The sequence below is a fragment of the Malus sylvestris genome, chromosome 9 (assembly GCF_916048215.2).
Source record: "Malus sylvestris chromosome 9, drMalSylv7.2, whole genome shotgun sequence".
NCBI lineage: Eukaryota > Viridiplantae > Streptophyta > Magnoliopsida > Rosales > Rosaceae > Malus > Malus sylvestris.
Window position 1 is genome coordinate 11,661,217 of NC_062268.1, and position 17,078 is coordinate 11,678,294.

General features: G+C 36.2%; 1 protein-coding gene and 1 long non-coding RNA gene across 4 annotated transcripts in view; one reads left to right on the plus strand and one right to left on the minus strand.

Moving 5' to 3' along the window:
- The window catches only part of LOC126582165 (callose synthase 7-like), a 35,290-nt gene extending 22,110 nt beyond the window's left edge, over window positions 1-13,180 (plus strand). The window contains exons 2-42 of one of the 2 annotated variants that reach the window (XM_050246185.1): window positions 444-544; window positions 983-1,095; window positions 1,178-1,265; window positions 1,351-1,461; window positions 1,576-1,737; window positions 1,863-1,952; window positions 2,073-2,164; window positions 2,295-2,418; window positions 2,849-2,983; window positions 3,079-3,155; window positions 3,235-3,322; window positions 3,621-3,743; window positions 4,638-4,755; window positions 4,877-5,208; window positions 5,447-5,499; window positions 5,689-5,749; window positions 6,216-6,297; window positions 6,391-6,440; window positions 6,555-6,641; window positions 6,754-6,849; window positions 7,082-7,176; window positions 7,262-7,343; window positions 7,429-7,592; window positions 7,694-7,817; window positions 7,945-8,048; window positions 8,159-8,261; window positions 8,347-8,498; window positions 8,744-8,853; window positions 8,945-9,064; window positions 9,151-9,219; window positions 9,325-9,523; window positions 9,618-9,729; window positions 9,839-9,961; window positions 10,082-10,200; window positions 10,306-10,389; window positions 10,462-10,574; window positions 10,651-10,880; window positions 11,172-11,969; window positions 12,078-12,128; window positions 12,275-12,460; window positions 12,766-13,180. In XM_050246185.1, coding sequence (XP_050102142.1) covers window positions 444-544; window positions 983-1,095; window positions 1,178-1,265; window positions 1,351-1,461; window positions 1,576-1,737; window positions 1,863-1,952; window positions 2,073-2,164; window positions 2,295-2,418; window positions 2,849-2,983; window positions 3,079-3,155; window positions 3,235-3,322; window positions 3,621-3,743; window positions 4,638-4,755; window positions 4,877-5,208; window positions 5,447-5,499; window positions 5,689-5,749; window positions 6,216-6,297; window positions 6,391-6,440; window positions 6,555-6,641; window positions 6,754-6,849; window positions 7,082-7,176; window positions 7,262-7,343; window positions 7,429-7,592; window positions 7,694-7,817; window positions 7,945-8,048; window positions 8,159-8,261; window positions 8,347-8,498; window positions 8,744-8,853; window positions 8,945-9,064; window positions 9,151-9,219; window positions 9,325-9,523; window positions 9,618-9,729; window positions 9,839-9,961; window positions 10,082-10,200; window positions 10,306-10,389; window positions 10,462-10,574; window positions 10,651-10,880; window positions 11,172-11,969; window positions 12,078-12,128; window positions 12,275-12,460; window positions 12,766-13,014 — 5,570 coding nt within the window. In that variant the 3' untranslated portion in view covers window positions 13,015-13,180. Of the gene's footprint in view, window positions 1-443; window positions 545-982; window positions 1,096-1,177; window positions 1,266-1,350; window positions 1,462-1,575; window positions 1,738-1,862; window positions 1,953-2,072; window positions 2,165-2,294; window positions 2,419-2,848; window positions 2,984-3,078; window positions 3,156-3,234; window positions 3,323-3,620; window positions 3,744-4,637; window positions 4,756-4,876; window positions 5,209-5,446; window positions 5,500-5,688; window positions 5,750-6,215; window positions 6,298-6,390; window positions 6,441-6,554; window positions 6,642-6,753; window positions 6,865-7,081; window positions 7,177-7,261; window positions 7,344-7,428; window positions 7,593-7,693; window positions 7,818-7,944; window positions 8,049-8,158; window positions 8,262-8,346; window positions 8,499-8,743; window positions 8,854-8,944; window positions 9,065-9,150; window positions 9,220-9,324; window positions 9,524-9,617; window positions 9,730-9,838; window positions 9,962-10,081; window positions 10,201-10,305; window positions 10,390-10,461; window positions 10,575-10,650; window positions 10,881-11,171; window positions 11,970-12,077; window positions 12,129-12,274; window positions 12,461-12,765 lie in introns of both variants that reach the window. The other variant, XM_050246183.1, reaches the window with a different exon arrangement.
- A 22-nt stretch (window positions 13,181-13,202) lies between these two features.
- LOC126582166 (uncharacterized) lies at window positions 13,203-16,678 on the minus strand. Of its 2 annotated transcripts, XR_007609299.1 has the most exons (4): window positions 16,081-16,678; window positions 15,893-15,952; window positions 14,521-15,308; window positions 13,203-13,545 (listed from the first exon to the last, which is right to left on the minus strand). It is a non-coding gene; the product is annotated as an uncharacterized LOC126582166 (long non-coding RNA). The 2 variants fall into 2 exon arrangements; XR_007609298.1 differs by having other exon boundaries at window positions 14,521-15,952; window positions 16,081-16,677.
- Between the last annotated feature and the right edge of the window lie 400 nt (window positions 16,679-17,078).

A 17,078-nucleotide genomic window follows, 5' to 3' on the forward strand; every position in this document is an offset into this window, starting at 1 on the left:
CTACGATGTGAAAGTATAAAAGGAGTGCCAAGAGAAGTGCTTCTCCTAGAAAGGACTTCTGAGGCTTGAAAGCCTAGAAGTAAAGACAGATAAAGAGAAAATACCTTCATTTTTTTTTGGTCGAAACCTTCATTGATTCCTACTTCTTAAGTATGAATCGATTAAGGTTTTTCTCACTGTAGTTGCTGTTTCCATTTCAAAAGAAAATATAAGCCAGAAAATCTTAATACGACTTATTTCCCATTAATTTTTGATATCTATTTCCAATGCGGATAGAATATCAATGTTCTTTGTGTAAGTGTTCCTCCTTCGCTTGGTAAGTGAGCTTCATTGTTGTTTGTGATGTGCTTGGTGTGTATGTTTTGCGTACGGCAGAAAGCACTTTCTTGATGGCAGTGGCAGAATATGTTAGTCTGTTTGGTTGATATTTTTTGTGCATTCAGGCCGCTTCCATGGATTTGAGAAGGCACACAAGATGGATCCAACATCAAGTGTTCGTGGTTTTCGACAGTTTAAGACACTTCTTTTGAACAAACTTGAAAAGGTAGACCATTAAATTGTCAATGGTTTCTTGTATTTTATTTTATTTTTCGTGAAGATTGGTATGATCTTAGCATTTCATTTATATTTCTCGTTGGTGTGTGTATGAATAGTTAACTTGTGATTTCATCTGTACGTTAATGTGGTAAGATTTATTTTATTTCTTCTTCTCCTCCTTTATCCTCTGTCTTCCATGATTAGAAGTTTCAAACTCAAGACCTCCTGCAATTAGAGATCTGATTCCATTGTGGACAACGATTGGACCCAAAACTTTAAGCTGTTAGGAAATAAGGGAACAATTCATACCAGGCTACCATTTTAAAATAATCTTTAAGGCTAATCCTAACTCTAAAATATTATTACCAATATCTATATTAGATGAAGTGCTTTTTGAAAATGAATTGAAGTGTCTTTATATTTCTTAAAATTTTATTCTTTGCAGGACGAAATAATGACAAAACATCAGCCTGCTAGATCTGATCCACAAGAAATTGTGAAGTATTACCACCAATTCTATGAGAAAAATATCAAAGATGGAGAGTACACAAAGAAACCGTAAGGCTTGTCTTTGATTTTTGATATGCTTGATTAATTGGATTAATCATTATCTTATACTTTTGGACACTAACTCTTGAAGGGAAGAGATGGCTAAGAATTGTCAGATTGCAACAGTACTTTATGATGTGCTCATGACACTGGTACCTCAATCCCAAAGAGACAAACAGGTTTGATTTTTATGATTTGGGGATGCGCAAGTCCTTAACAAACAGTTTGATACCGAAGGCACTGAAAATAATTTTGTCGTTACAGACACTGAAGATGGCTGAAGATGTCAAGAAGAAAAGGGAGCAGTTTGTCAACTATAACATTCTTCCGTTATATGGTGGTGGTGTTAAACCAGCAATTATGGAACTTCCCAAGGTTGTACATGCGCAGCATATGTGATTTCCATTCCTCTCTGATTTAGTTTCATGAAATCTTATTTTTCTCTATTGCTTACTGCTTTACCGTCTGATTTTCACTTGCAAATATTAGATCAAAGCGGCGCTCCGTGCTCTACAAAATGTGAACAGTCTTCCAATGCCAAGATTTCATGTAAAACCCACGAATCCTGATGACATGTCAACAGCGCCTACAGAGAGGATTAAACCTGTCAATGATATACTCGATTGGCTTTCTTATATTTTCGGGTTTCAGGTAACTTCTGCCCTAAATACCCATCTCCTTCCTCTTACCTTGGTTCTTATATGCCATAGTTATGAAACTTTTATCGGTATGCTAACCTTAAGTTTCTTAATGGATTGCTTTTTTGTGTATTGAAGAAAGGAAATGCGGCGAATCAGAGGGAACACTTACTCTTGTTACTTGCCAACATGGACGTAAGACATAGAAATCTTGAAAATTTCACTGAGGTACATCTGTGTTCCTTTGAGATGCTTTGTCTTTATTTTTTGCTTTGAGTTTTACAGGCTCCCATTTTTCTTGACTGTATTATACGTGATGATTAAAGATTAACAGAAAGCTTATTGCAGTTGAAAAGTGCCACTATACAAGAATTGAGCGAGAAAATTTTTAAGAATTATCATTCCTGGTTTAGCTATTTGCATCGTAAATCAAATATTAGGTGAGTGATCTAAATACCATCAACGTTATAACTTGTGCCTTAATTTGAATTCATATAGAGTTGTCACCATTTCAGCACTACTATTTTTCATTTGGTATCTCTGTCCCTCCCTCCTCCCCCAACTTTTAAGGTTCCCTCCGGGTGAAGACAGACAACAATTGGAGCTTATTTACATTGCACTCTATCTTCTCATATGGGGTGAAGCTTCAAATATTCGGTTCATGCCTGAATGCTTATGCTATATTTTCCATCAGGTATGTATGCTTTCTTTTCATATTGGCTCATCAAGATGAATGGTCTGGAGTTTCAGGTCATAACATTAGTATTTTTTTAGACCATGGCCCATTTTTTACGAAAATCATTTTGAGAATGGCCAAATCCTTTTGTAGTTTTCATTATTTTCTTAGGTTTCTTATTATAGCTAGCCTCCTGATAGCAAACCTGATTTTGAAACCAATTCCTCACCATTTATTAAAACAGTAGAAGAACAAAATGAAAGTCTACAAGTACATACTAGCGAGTTGCAAAGTAAAACATAAAAATCTAGTCGACGACATAAATATTATACTGTAAGTTTGTAGAGAATCATGCTTGTTCTTAGTACACAACTTTTTCAGAAGTTTCACTTTTACATGTCCTGAAACTTATAAGGTTTGATAACACTTTTCTTCCATAATTGTTAAGATGGCCAAAGAGGTATATGAAATTTTATCTAGCAATGCTCATCCGGCTAATGGAGAAACATACGAAACAACAGCACGGGATGAAGAATCTTTTCTGAGGGATGTTGTAACTCCTATCTACCAGGTCTTGTACAAGGTAAGGATTGTATTCCACAGCCTGTATTTCTCCACAAGAAGCATTTTTATTACAATTTTGTAATTCAAAAGTTGAATCTCTTTTTTGTTGCAAAGGAAGCAAAGAGAAACAAAAATGGCAAGGCAAGTCATTCAAGATGGAGAAATTATGATGATCTAAATGAATACTTTTGGTTAGTATCTTTGATGGTAAATTTTGCTTTCGGTCCAATTCAGATATAAATAGCTGAAAGACCTGTTTATTCCTTCTAGGTCCGACAGTTGTTTTAGGCTAGGGTGGCCAATGGACCCTAAAGCAGATTTTTTTAGGCATTCAGATGGGATTCAACCAACAAAGGAGGTACTTATCTTTGTTGAGGTTGTTTGTTTATAAATTTGAGTGGGGGATGGTCAACTTAGACATATTCGGAGACATTTTATTTAATATCTCATTCCAATGTTTTGTTCAGAAGAAACAAAACTCCTATTGCTACACAGTTTACTAAAATTCCTGTTCTCTTATGGGTTGGACTTTTCTGCGTGCTACATTGGCACGGAAACTTGTCTATAATGCACAATGTTTGCGTACATGAACATAATTTGTGTCTGCACATGCATATTTTTCGTAATAAATTTGTATTCATCTGCATGTTTAATAGAGTCCAAATCAAGCTGCCGGTGGGAGGAGGAAACCTAAAACAAATTTTGTAGAAGTCCGAACATTTTGGCACCTCTACAGAAGTTTTGATCGAATGTGGATATTCTTGATATTGGCTTTTCAGGTAGTCTTAATTTATAATTATATGTTTATAGTTTGAGTAATGACTCCAAACTCCCTTAGAGTTCTCAAATACACAATCCTGATATACACTAAACTCCACGTCGTAAGTGTCTTTCAACAATGGTAGCTTTTTGATTTTCAGTGTGATCTTATAACTAATGTACTCTAATGTACTCTCTTTCCTGCCCTCTCCTATCCATATTAACGAGATTGGAAAAACGAGCATACACTTCCCTTGCTTCTGAAATCACCTACATCGGCTGTGTATGCTGTTATAATATGATGATGTTGTCATTTTCCATGCCTCCTCAATTCATGTCAGGGCAGTAGTTCAAGAACTAACATGGCATAATATGTCACTTTGGTGATAGATTTTGTTTTGTTTAATTTTCAAAGCAATTTGGATTTTGAAGTCCTCTACGGAAGTGGACTTGAATTCTAAACCGTGTTTATTCAAGCTCTTTAAGCAACAATATAGGAATATTATAGTCTATACTAAATAGAAAACAAAATATAAAAAAAAATCCTATCTATGCAATCTTAAGTGGTGGTGATGGAATTTGAGAGCGATGGAAAAGAAACGAATTCGTATTCTCTTTCTACATTCTGTTTTGTTTGTGGGAGGAGGATTGGAGGTGGTGGGTGGAAAATAGGGTAATGCTTTGTTTAAGAAAAAAACCATCATCTGTGCAGCTAAGAGTGTGGCATTTTTCTTTGGGGGAGGTTTTCCATTTGAATCAAAGTTGCTACTCCTCAACAAAAATGAGGTTGATATGTTTCCTAGATAAAATAGGATGTGGTTTTAAGATGAAAGGGAGATTGGAGAATTTCTTTCTTTTAATTCTATACATTTCTTCTTGTAAAGGAGTGTGCCTCACTATATTCTGATTTTTAGGCTATGCTTATTGTTGCATGGAGTCCTTCTGGTTCTCTGACTGCTTTCTTTGATGCGGATGTCTTCAGAAGTGTTTTAAGCATCTTCATCACTTATGCTTTCCTCAACTTATTACAAGGTGGGTGTTCTTGGCATTTATTTCCCTATAATGTATACCATTATATTCTGCTCTAATGTCATGCTATCAATTTACTGACTTTTCTGTACACTTTCTTATCTTGTGTATGTACGTTCTTCAGCCACTCTGGATATAATTCTTAGTTGGCATTGTTGGAAGAGCTTGGAATTCACTCAAATACTACGATACCTCTTGAAATTTGCTGTAGCTGGTGTATGGGCTGTGGTTCTGCCTATTGGTTATTCTAGTTCTGTGCAGAGTCCTACAGGACTTCTAAAATTCTTCAACAGTTGGGCTAGGGATTGGCGGAATCAATCGTTTTATAATTATGCTGTTGCGCTCTATCTGCTTCCTAATATAATGGCTGCTGTGCTATTATTTCTTCCACCTTTACGGAGGCACCTAGAGCGCTCAAACTGGAGGATTGTCACTCTTTTTATGTGGTGGGCTCAGGCAAGCATGTCTAAAACAAATTTCTTGTTGCCTTGTTTTTTATGTGGTGGGCTCAGGCAAGCATGTCTCAGACAAATTTCTTGTTGCCTTGTTTTTTATGTGGTGGGCTCAGGCAAGCCTGTCTTAAACAAATTTCTTGTTGCCTTGTGGTTTAGATAAATGTTTTTGCTTTGTTATTTTTGCTTGAGTTATGGATATTTGAATGATTTTTTTTGATGTGTTTTTGGCCATACTACAGCCAAAACTGTATATAGGAAGAGGGCTTCATGAGGACGTCTTTTCACTGCTGAAGTAAGTCAAAAGTATCTTCACTTTTATTATTTTTCTTCATCGTTTGAGAGAGGGTGTTGAATGTGTGTGGGAAAAGCTCTGAGGGGGTTCGCCATTTGCTGCTTGTCTTTCCACTCATTAGTCATTACTATGGATATTTGATTTCGGGTGCCTTTGTTCTGATTTTAACAGAATTACCTTTCTTTTCAGATATACGCTGTTTTGGATCGTTCTGCTAATCAGCAAGCTATCGTTCAGCTATTATGTGGAGGTGGCTTCTCTTCAATATTCTTCTTTGTGATCTAAACCCCTTTTTTAATTTCCATTTCTTATTCATGTTCACATACATGCACAGCAAGGCACTGGCATATTCATGTAGGTTTTAGGTACTCATTTGTACGAATCGTAACTGTATACATGGTAAATGGATGCCAAACTTCATTAACTTCCTGTTGACAAGTTGATGCGCAAATACTGAATTCATGTATAACTGGTCCTCGATCTATGGAATAACTACTCACTTTCTTGGGGTGTGATCACTTTATTTTCGGATCATGTTTCACTTTATTTATTTTTTTAATTACTAATCTGTCTCCCAGACAAGCCTGTTCATAAATGGGGGTAAGGCTAGCCGACATTCACCTCTCCCAGACCCTGCGTAAAGCGGGAGCCTTGTGCACTGGGTACGACCTTTTTTTTTTTTTTTACTAATCTGTATTTGTATATTACGATAACAGATACTGCCACTTGTTGCACCAACAAAAATAATAATGAAGGTGCCTATAAGTAATTATCAATGGCATGAGTTCTTTCCAAATGGTAACATTTCAAACTTTGCCATACCGCTTTTACTTAAAACGTTTTTAACTGTAGCCTGTGCTTACTACAAATTCACATTTGGAACTGCTGTAGTAACTCATAATATTGGCGTTGTTATTGCAATATGGGCTCCAATTGTCCTGGTAAGTGAACCGCTGAAGAAATTCTGTTCGAGTGAAAACTGTCATGTGATAAAATTTGCATTTCTTGTACATGCTTATGTAAATTATCACTTTTTAATGATTATTGGTGTATAGGTTTATTTTATGGATGCTCAAATATGGTATGCAATATTTTCTACTATCTTTGGTGGAATTCATGGAGCCTTCAGCCATTTGGGTGAGGTTGGTGGCAAATTTGTTCTCTGTTTTACATTTAACATGTCTATATCTGTCTCCGCCTCTCAGCTAGTCTTGGCTTCTTCCCGTGATCCCTTTATAACTATTTGTCTCTCAGATACGGACCCTTGGGATGTTGAGGTCTAGATTTGAGTCTGTGCCTTCTGCTTTCAGTGATCGTCTTATGCCGTCACCAAATGAGGATGCAAACGAGGTAGGACCATTGATGGTACTAATTTAATCACTGTTTTCATATTGCTCTATAGTACATGGAATTTAAGTTGATTTTGCCCCGCATGATATATTTCATACCACACATAAATGATTTGCACACCACATACTGATGCAGGTAATTTGTTTGGTACTTCTTGTCAATGAAAAAAACATGACCTGAAATCTTTTTTCTTCCATATCTTTGACTAAAAGTAGACACTTTGATGTGGCAGAATGAGGAACGCCAACGAAAGAACATTGCTAATTTCTCTCACGTTTGGAATGAGTTCATAACTTCAATGCGAGGGGAAGACCTTATCAGCAATAGGTTAACTGCTTCTTGCTCTCTAATTTACCTTTCAACGCAGTTTTAGCAAGTTGCTGATTATATCCGATCAAAATAAACCGTACAGAGATAGAGATCTGCTGCTTATTCCATATTCATCAGGTTATGAGTCTGTTGTCCAGTGGCCTCATTTCTTGCTTGCTAGTAAGGTATATATTTTACACGTCTTCATATGTTAATTTTATGTACAAATCCAATCAGTAACTCTTATTATTGTTTTTTTCACTTGTAAAGATTCCGATAGCATTAGACATGGCAAGATATTTTAAGGGGAAGGCAGATGATGATTTATTTAGAAAGATTAAGAGTGATAATTGTATGTACTCAGCATTAACTGAATGCTATCAGACACTCAGGGATATTATATATAGCCTTTTGGAAGATGAAGCGGATAAGAAGTAAGTCAGAAGCATACCAGTTTGAATGTCATAGATAACCAGAATTGGCTTGGACAATTTTATCCTCCCTATTATAAAGTATGTTTCATCTTGCATAACAGGATTGTAGAGTGGATATGCTCTGAAGTAGACAGTAGCATACAGCAGCAGAGATTTTTGACTAAATTCCGCATGAGCGGGCTGCTATTTCTTAGCGAGAGGTTGGAGAAATTTCTAAAGCTCTTGGTAACATACTTCCTTCGATGCCTTTCTAAAATTTTTAGTGCTGAGTTATTCAGTAATGAACTGATAGTCTAGACAATGTTGACATTATACATTTCCTTTCTGAGTACTTAAGTTGGTGCGTTTGCAGCTAGATGCAGATGAGTATGATGATAATTCCATGCGTCAGATAATCAATGTCCTTCAAGATATCATGGAGATTATCACACAGGATGTTATGATCAACGGCCATGAGTGAGTTATAAGAAATAAGTGCATTCTGGTGACAGAACAAAAACTGAAATAACCACCAAATGGGCCTTTCCATCTCCTGTGCTTTTATGGTTTTGTTCTTCTCTGTGTAGAATACTGGAGGCAGCACAATACTTTGATTCTCAAAATGTCAAGAAGGAGCAAAGATTTCAAAAGCTTAAGATTGACCATAGACATAAGGGTTGGAGGGAGAAGGTAACTTTGGGAAACATTCTTTTGTTGTTGACATTAACTGATTATCTAAGATTTTTGGTTCTTACTATCTTCTATGTTAACATAGGTAGTCAGACTTCATTTGCTTTTGACCGTCAAGGAGTCTGCCATCAATGTCCCTCAAAACTTGGATGCTCGCAGGCGCATCACCTTCTTTGCAAACTCCTTATTCATGAACATGCCACGTGCTCCCAAAGTTCGTGACATGCTCTCATTCAGGTCTGTCATTGTAAACGCTAAGTTTGTCAATGGAATAAGGAAATAACAAAAAAAGCCCCCCTTTTGACATGTTTTTGAGACTTGGTTGAAGTTGAAAGATCAATATGGTTTTTCTTCCAACATTTGTGTTGAAGATATATGTCTCTTTCCTTTTTCAAAATTTTCTTTTTCAAAATTTTCTTTTATGCTTCGGGATCTGATAATTGCTAAAATAAGTTCAATATTCTTCCTGATTTATGGTTCAGTGTTCTGACTCCTTATTACAAAGAAGATGTCATCTATTCTGATGAGGAACTTACTAAAGAAAATGAGGATGGAATCTCAATTTTGTTCTACCTGCAGAAAATATATCCTGGTGCGTGTCAGTCTCATATCTGCATTATTCTTTTCATTTTTTGAAATTGACTTGAACTTACCCTTGCCAACCAACTATGATTGCCAATTAGATGAATGGACAAATTTCCAGGAACGGCTAGAAGATCCTGAGAATGGGATTCCTGGGAAGGACAGATCAGAGTTAACCCGTCAGTGGGTATCTTACAGGGCACAGACACTTTCTAGAACAGGTCTGGATTAATGAGTAAATTGGTCTCTTGTATAATTATCATTTAAATATGTGATCTTATACTTTTAATCTGTATTTTTCTGCTAGTGAGAGGGATGATGTACTATAGGAGGGCTTTAGACCTTCAGTGTGTCCTGGAAACAGCAGGAGATAGTGGTTAGTGGTTTCTGTAACAGATAATGTGTTTCAAGGGCAATGTTATCTGATTTTGGTTCCAAAATTTTGTAAAAGCTAGTAAAGTGGCATATGGTTATGTTGCAGATTTTTTGGGAGGCTACCAAACCTCAGGGTTAAGCGAAAATGATGAGCAGGCTGAGCAGGCTTTTCTAGATCGTGCACAAGCTCTGGCAGATTTGAAGTTTACATATGTACTTTCTTGTCAGGTCTATGGTGCTCAGAAAAATTCCAATGAAGCCCGGGATAGAAGTTGTTACACTAATATCCTGAAGCTGATGCAAACGTGAGTCAATAGTGCCATAGGATGAACAATGAGTAGATTCCTTTGCTATTTAAATTGTCGATGGCGTCGTTTACTATGTAAACTTTTTTTGTAGGTATCCATCTCTACGTGTTGCTTACATAGATACAACGGAGGAGCAAGTGAATGGAAAACCCCAAAAAATTTACTTTTCTGTTCTAGTCAAGGGAGTTGGCAAATGGGACGAGGTATGGAAAATGACTGCTTGTTCTATGCGCCATATCGAATGTAGTGAACAGTTAATAACGAATCTAGTGAACAGTTAATAACGAATACTTCCTTTTCTTGCATTGCTAGGAAATATACCGTATCAAGCTTCCAGGTCCTCCTACAGAGATTGGTGAAGGAAGACCTGAAAATCAAAACCACGCCATTATCTTTACTCGCGGAGAAGCCCTGCAGACAATAGACATGAATCAGGTAGCTCTCCTTGTGTCTTTATGTAAAAATTATATACAAAGTGGGTCATTTTTACCTTCTTATTGCCCGAAAGAGGAAAAAAGGGTGTTATATTGTGCTTTATTCATCCTCCTTTTCCAGGATAATTACTTTGAAGAAGCTTTCAAAATGAGAAATGTGTTGGAGGAATTCCTAAAGCATCGTCGTGGGAACCGAAAACCCACAATATTGGGTCTAAGGGAGCATATTTTCTCTGGAAGGTCAGCCTTTCAATATATCTGTTCAAAATTTATGGACCTTAATGGGATGATTAGTGGCAATTGTCGCGTTATATGCCTATTTTTATTTTCCTTCTTAATGTACAGTATTTCATCACTTGCTTGGTTCTCGTCGAATCAAGAAACCAGTTTTGTAACCATTGGTCAAAGAACTTTGGCAAATCCACTGAGGTAAGCCTTAAGTTACATTTGACTGAGCCACATTCTAATACCTATCTATCTAATGTCATTCCAACTTGACAGGGTACGGTTCCATTATGGTCATGCTGATATATTTGATAGAATCTTCCACATAACAAGGGGTGGCATAAGCAAAGCTTCAAAAGTAATAAACTTGAGCGATGATATATTTGCAGGTAATTTTCCGTTCTTGACACGATAATCCACTAATTTAGTATTATATCTGCGGACTAATTGTGTTGATGCCTTCAGGGTACAATTCAACTATGCGTGGGGGATTTATAACGCATCACGAGTATATCCAAGTAGGCAAGGGGCGTGACATGGGAATCAACCAATTATCACTTTTTGAGGCTAAGGTTTCAAATGGAAATGGAGAACAGACACTTAGCCGTGATGTTTACCGGCTTGGGTGTCAGTTTGATTTCTTCAGAATGCTGTCCTTTTACTTCACAACAATTGGATTCTATTTTAGTAGTATGGTATGCTAGTGAGAACTAATCTCATTTGTCTTTTAATTCATGTTTGAAAGATTATATATGTTACTGGCAATGTCCTTGACAGGTACAATAGTTATAGATGATAAAGCTGCCAGCCGTATTCACAATAAATTGATTGAATCTCAGAATTGTATAAACAGGAAGGGCATTATTAGAGTTTCGAGGATGCGTTTTGGTTGTCTTTGGCTTTATGTGTTTATGTACTCGAAGGGGTGTGGTATTTTACAACTGACCTATGTATTGCAGCTTGACACGGACATTATATTGTTTCAGGTAACTGTGCTGGTCGTATATGTGTTTTTATATGGACGTATGTACATGGTTATGAGTGGGCTAGAGAACGAGATCATGGAGAATCCAGCCATACATGGGAACAAAGCCTTCGAAGAGGCTTTGGCTGCCCAGTCTGTCTTTCAACTGGGCTTGTTGCTTGTGCTTCCCATGGTAATGGAAATTGGCCTAGAGAAAGGGTTCCGCACTGCCTTGGGTGATTTTGTCATCATGCAGCTGCAGTTGGCCTCTGTTTTCTTCACATTCCAACTTGGAACAAAAGCCCATTACTATGGAAGGACAATCTTACACGGAGCATCTAAATACCGTGCAACTGGCCACGGTTTTGTTGTCCACCACGCAAAGTTTTCCGAGAATTACAGACTCTACTCACGCAGTCACTTTGTGAAAGGGTTGGAAGTGCTGATTCTGCTGATTGTTTATGGAGTCTATGGGCAATCTTATGGGAGTTCAAATCTTTTTCGGTTCATCATTTTCTCCCTGTGGTTTCTGGTTGCTTCATGGTTGTTTGCTCCTTTCATATTCAATCCATCCAGCTTTGACTGGCAGAAAATTGTAGATGATTGGACAGAGTGGAATAGGTGGATGGCAAACCATGGTCGTATTGGGATATCATCTGACAAAAGTTGGGAATCATGGTGGAATGAAGAACAGGAACACCTCAAATACACAGGTTTCCGGGGAAGAATTCTTGAGATAATACTTGCGTTTCGGTTCCTTATTTACCAATATGGAATTGTTTACCACCTTGATATAGCTCATCACAGCAAGAGTTTACTGGTAATATTCGTGTTCCATTATATTTGACTAGTTGTTCTCCTGTTGGCCTATAAATAGTTGTTTAGCCTTGAGGCCTAATTTTTACGACTTTTTTCAATTTCTCTGCAGGTTTACGGACTTTCTTGGGTGGTTCTGGTAACTGTTCTTCTCGTTCTAATGGTATGCAAAAAAAAATCACTAATAACTAATAAGTATGTTTGATGCAAGGTTGTTTGGACTTGGTTTTGACTGGATTACAGATAAAAATGTTACTTGCCGGATAATATGATATATCTGATACTGCTTATTTTGCATGTTTCCTTCAGATAGTTTCCATGGGTGGACGAAGATTTGGCACCAACTTTCACCTCAGGTTCAGGATTTTGGAAGCCCTTCTGTTTCTTGGTTTCATGTCAGCCATGACTGTCCTATTTGTTGTTTGCGGCCTTACCATTTCAGATCTATTTGCTGCAATCCCTGCCTTTCTACCAACAGGCTGGGCCCTTCTTCTGGTAAGTTAAAATGTTTTATGGAGTTTAAGCGTTGAGAGTCTTTTCATTTCGAAATACCACTCTCAAAATTATGCTTAGAAACAAGGGAACTTTAACGAAAAACACCCGGTACTGTTTACTTTAACGAAAAACCACATTTTTACATTAAAAAGTCAATCCTGGTACTATTCACTTTACCCTTTATTTTGTCCTTATGATTAAAACTCAAAGTTTTCAAACCTTTTTCATTAGTTTTCCTTAAAAGAATGTCCCAAACTTTTCCTAATTGTATTCATTAAACCAGTTGTTTGTTTCGTTGTTTCAAGATCGGACAAGCATGCAGGCCGGTGTTCAGCTGGCTAGGATTCTGGGAATCAATCAAGGAGCTTGGAAGAGCGTACGATTACATAATGGGACTAGTAATCTTCATGTCGATAGCCATTTTGTCATGGTTCCCGTTTGTATCACAGTTCCAAACACGTATCCTCTTCAACCAAGCATTCAGCAGAGGCCTGCAGATTTCCAGGATTCTTGCAGGAAGGAAAGACAGGACTGCTTCTTGGACAGAAACTTAAAAGTTTCCATCTACATTGAAGCTTTTAGCATCTCTAAGTTCATATCCGTGATTAGAATATAACTAGATAGTAATGCCCGCGCGTTGCTGCGGGATTACAAAATGCATGAATAATTATGTTTGAACGACTACAAAAGTTTAATCTAATATAATCAACAGATTTTTTATTTTCAGCTATATGAACACATGTTGGAAAAAAATAATAATTAGAGTATGCATAAACATAATTACTTGGTGAATTACTAAATCATGAGCAAATGTAGGGTTTGCAATTAGGTGCAACCAAACCCATTAGGCCAAAGTGCTAAAACAATACTAAAAAATACAAACCACAGTTTTTAAATTGATAAAAAAAATGATATCATCAGAAACAACGAACAACACATTCTTGAGTATAGTTCTCCTTAAGTCTTAACTAAGACAGCATTTTCAGCTGCAAACAAACTCAATCAATGAATACCAGAGGATAGAAAAAACCTTGCAATACTTGTCTGCAACTTTGGAGGTGATGTAATTCTATCAGCTACAAAGACTGGAAATGCATCAAACAAAATACATTGCAAACTTAGTTATAAGCCTTGAGCTTTATCAAAGCTAAACAACAGTCAAAATTTAGGCACTCTAAAAATGACAGAAAAATTATTGAGAGTAACATAATTTACACCAATAAACTACCATTGAATTTTAAGTTTGGAGTGACTTTTCTCCATATTCCCCAAACCATTAAAACAATCTTATTTACATCATGTGGAAATCTATTTATAAATCCAAATTACACTTTTAAAAACTTGGGCAGTTGCCGTGGTTTGTTTCGTTTTGGTTTTGGTTTTGGTTTCGATCCACATCGAATATTTCATTCATTTAATTGGAGGTTCGCACATAATTAGGTCAATTAATTTCATCTTATGAAGTCACTTTTGGGATTATGAATGTGAAATAAGGTATTTTGATTAAATTTTAACCGCACTCCTGCAGTGGTTGCAAAGAGAAACAAAAGAGCTCTCTATGAAGCTCTTGACAAACTGATCATATTTCTAAGATCCTTGTCAAGAATCACTTAGTTGAGAACTCCATTGCTCAAATACGATTACGTACTTATCGGTTTCAAACAATTATAGTCATATAAATTCTTTTTCTTGGTCAATGTATATATATATATATTTTTTTTTAACTTCAAAAAACTTGAAAATGAAGGGCAACCATGTTGTCTGTAAAGCAACTATCTGAATGTTCATATAATTTTATATCTTTATGCAATAGGATTTCCACGTATTACCATGAGTGTCTTGGGCGAACCATTATTCTAGACCAACCAAAGCATCAATTTATTATATTAACGTTTCATAACCATCAATTATCATGATATTATCAAATTGACTTAACCTCAATGTGGATAAATATTATCATGATTCAGCAACATCCCTAAACTTTCAAAAACCCAAATAGAAACAAAAGCATTGGTGTAAATTAACTATCTAACTGAAGAAATCAAAACAAAAGTATATACCTCAAAATGTCAAGCAACCAAATTCTTCCTCCAACGACCCAAAATTCTGAAAATTCCATGAAAAAGGTAAACCCAATAGCAATTCATAGCTTTTATAATAGCAAAAAAATTGGGCAATGGTAAAGATGTGGTGAGAACCATCCCACTTTTTGCTTATGTATTTGAAAAGATATTTTATAAGTAGTTTATGGAGTCATTTTGATCATGTTGCATGTAAATTCCTTTCCACAGAGTTTAAAAAATATGTCATCAGTTGAATAACATGGTTGAAAGATTTAAAACTCATATATTCAATTTTTATGTCAAACTATAACATATAGCTAAAGATGTTGGGTCTATATACCATATCAATCATGTGCTAATTAGAAGTTTATCGATTCAGAATTCACAACGCAAAATAATGCTTTCCAAAACCGATGTGTTATAACCCCACAATATTGACATATAATCTGTATTTGCGTGTAATCACAACATACCAAAAAGAGTAAATTTTAAAGAAAATCTCCACAAACATATCCAAGAAAAGCTGTTTTTTTTATTTTTATTTTTTTTCTCAATTTCCTTCCCCAGTTATTTTTACTATTAATTCAATAGAAAACAAATCTTCTCTAAAAGAAAAGAAGGTGGACAGTGCAGTGGATAAGATATCAACCCGGCTAAGAAAACTATAATTGAATTCACTTACCGAGTCCATCAACTGATATCGCGAAACTACTTATCCATGAGTTCTAAAGAAATTGACACCCGTAATGATGCCCAGAAGTGTACCCGATGCAGAATAGACCAGGCTTGGAAAATCAGAAACCCGATCAGTTTCTTATTTTTTCAAGACGTAAAAGAATTCACATGTTTATAACTATTGTTGTATGAAAAATAAACATGTTCAAAATATAATTAATGGGATTAAAAACTAATGAATCATACTAATATGGCAGACTCAGATCTCAAAGCTTGTGATTTTAATGAAAAATTAAGCTGGTTCACTATCCGTTTAAGGAGCAGTCCAACTCATAGAGTTTGCTAAAAACAGCGACTAACATTTTTCTAAATTATAATGCTTTTGTAAACTGCAATTGAAGGGAGTATGACTGAGACCTGAATTGGTTCCTCTGGTTAGCCCAAATTTTTTTCAAGATTAACGGACAAAACCACAAATTCTAGCAAACCAAGTAACAAACAGAGACACAATCAGGAAGCAGAAGAAGCAGGAAACCATACCCAAAACAACTCATAATTTCCAGTGCCTAAAATCCAATCCAAATACGAGATAGCAATCTAAACATATAAAGATGCTTCCAAATTCGTTGATTAAAAATAAAGCTAAGATCTCATTACAGCTTTGCAATCCACTACCTCACCAGCTAAATCTTACCCTCAAGTGCCGAGAAATGGTGCAGGGGCCAAGTTGTCCTCGTCTCTATATAAACGAAACCTGCAAAACAAACGAATCAACCAAAAAAACCAAATCATAAATCATAAATCATAAATCTCCAAAAAGGCCAATGAAAAAAATTGCAAAAATAGAGAACAGCTTGGTACAAAAGATACACTCTTAGTTACCAAAACTAAGCAGGACTCTTCAACTTTAAATAGAACAACAAATCAACTTGGTTGCCCCCTGTTCAACGTTTAGCCAAATTATTCGGTTCAATGGTGCATAATCAAATCTTCAGTGAATGAAGACTAGACTACTTGGGGAACCCAAGCTTAGTCCATGCACAAAGCATTTTGGCAATTTGGGCCACACAAGTTATCTTAATGGGAGCCGTGGAGGGCTACAGAGTTGCCGGTGGTCCACTCAGTGAGGTGACGGACCCGTTATACCCTGGCGGGAGCTTTGACCCGTTAGGCTTTGCAGAGGATCTGGAGGCTTTTTCCGAGCTTAAGGTGAATGAGCTTAAGAATGAAAGACTGGCCACGTTTTCTATGTTTGGATTTTTCGTACAAGCCATCGTTACCGGAAAGGGACCAATAGAGAACTTGGCCGACTACTTGGCTGACCCCGTTTACAACAACGCTTGGTCATATGCCACAAACTTTGCTCCAGGGCAGTGAGGGTGACATTCCCTCAAATCTTGAGAGAGAAGCACTTTTACTAATCGCTTTTTTTAAGCTAATTGTTTAGGCGAATTGTCTGAATGAATTGGGATTTTATCATTTTTTTTATAGTGTGCTTATGTTGATACAACTTAGTGATCAACGCAAAGGAATATGTCAACAATTGATATTAATGTTTTATGTACCGAAATATTTGTACCTACATGATTGTATTGAAATATATTATAATGAACCTAAATGTATGTACCGAAATATATTATATTGAATTAATGTACTTAAATGTCAATACCAAAATGTATGTACCGAAATATAATATATTGAATTAATGTACCTAAAAGTCAGTACTCAAATGTGTGTATCAAAATATACGTACCGAAATATATTATATTGAATTAATATACCTAAATGTATGTACAAAAATGTACCTACCGGCATATAATCTATTGAATTAATGTACCTAAAAGTGAAGACACAAATGTGTGTATCAAAATGTACGTACC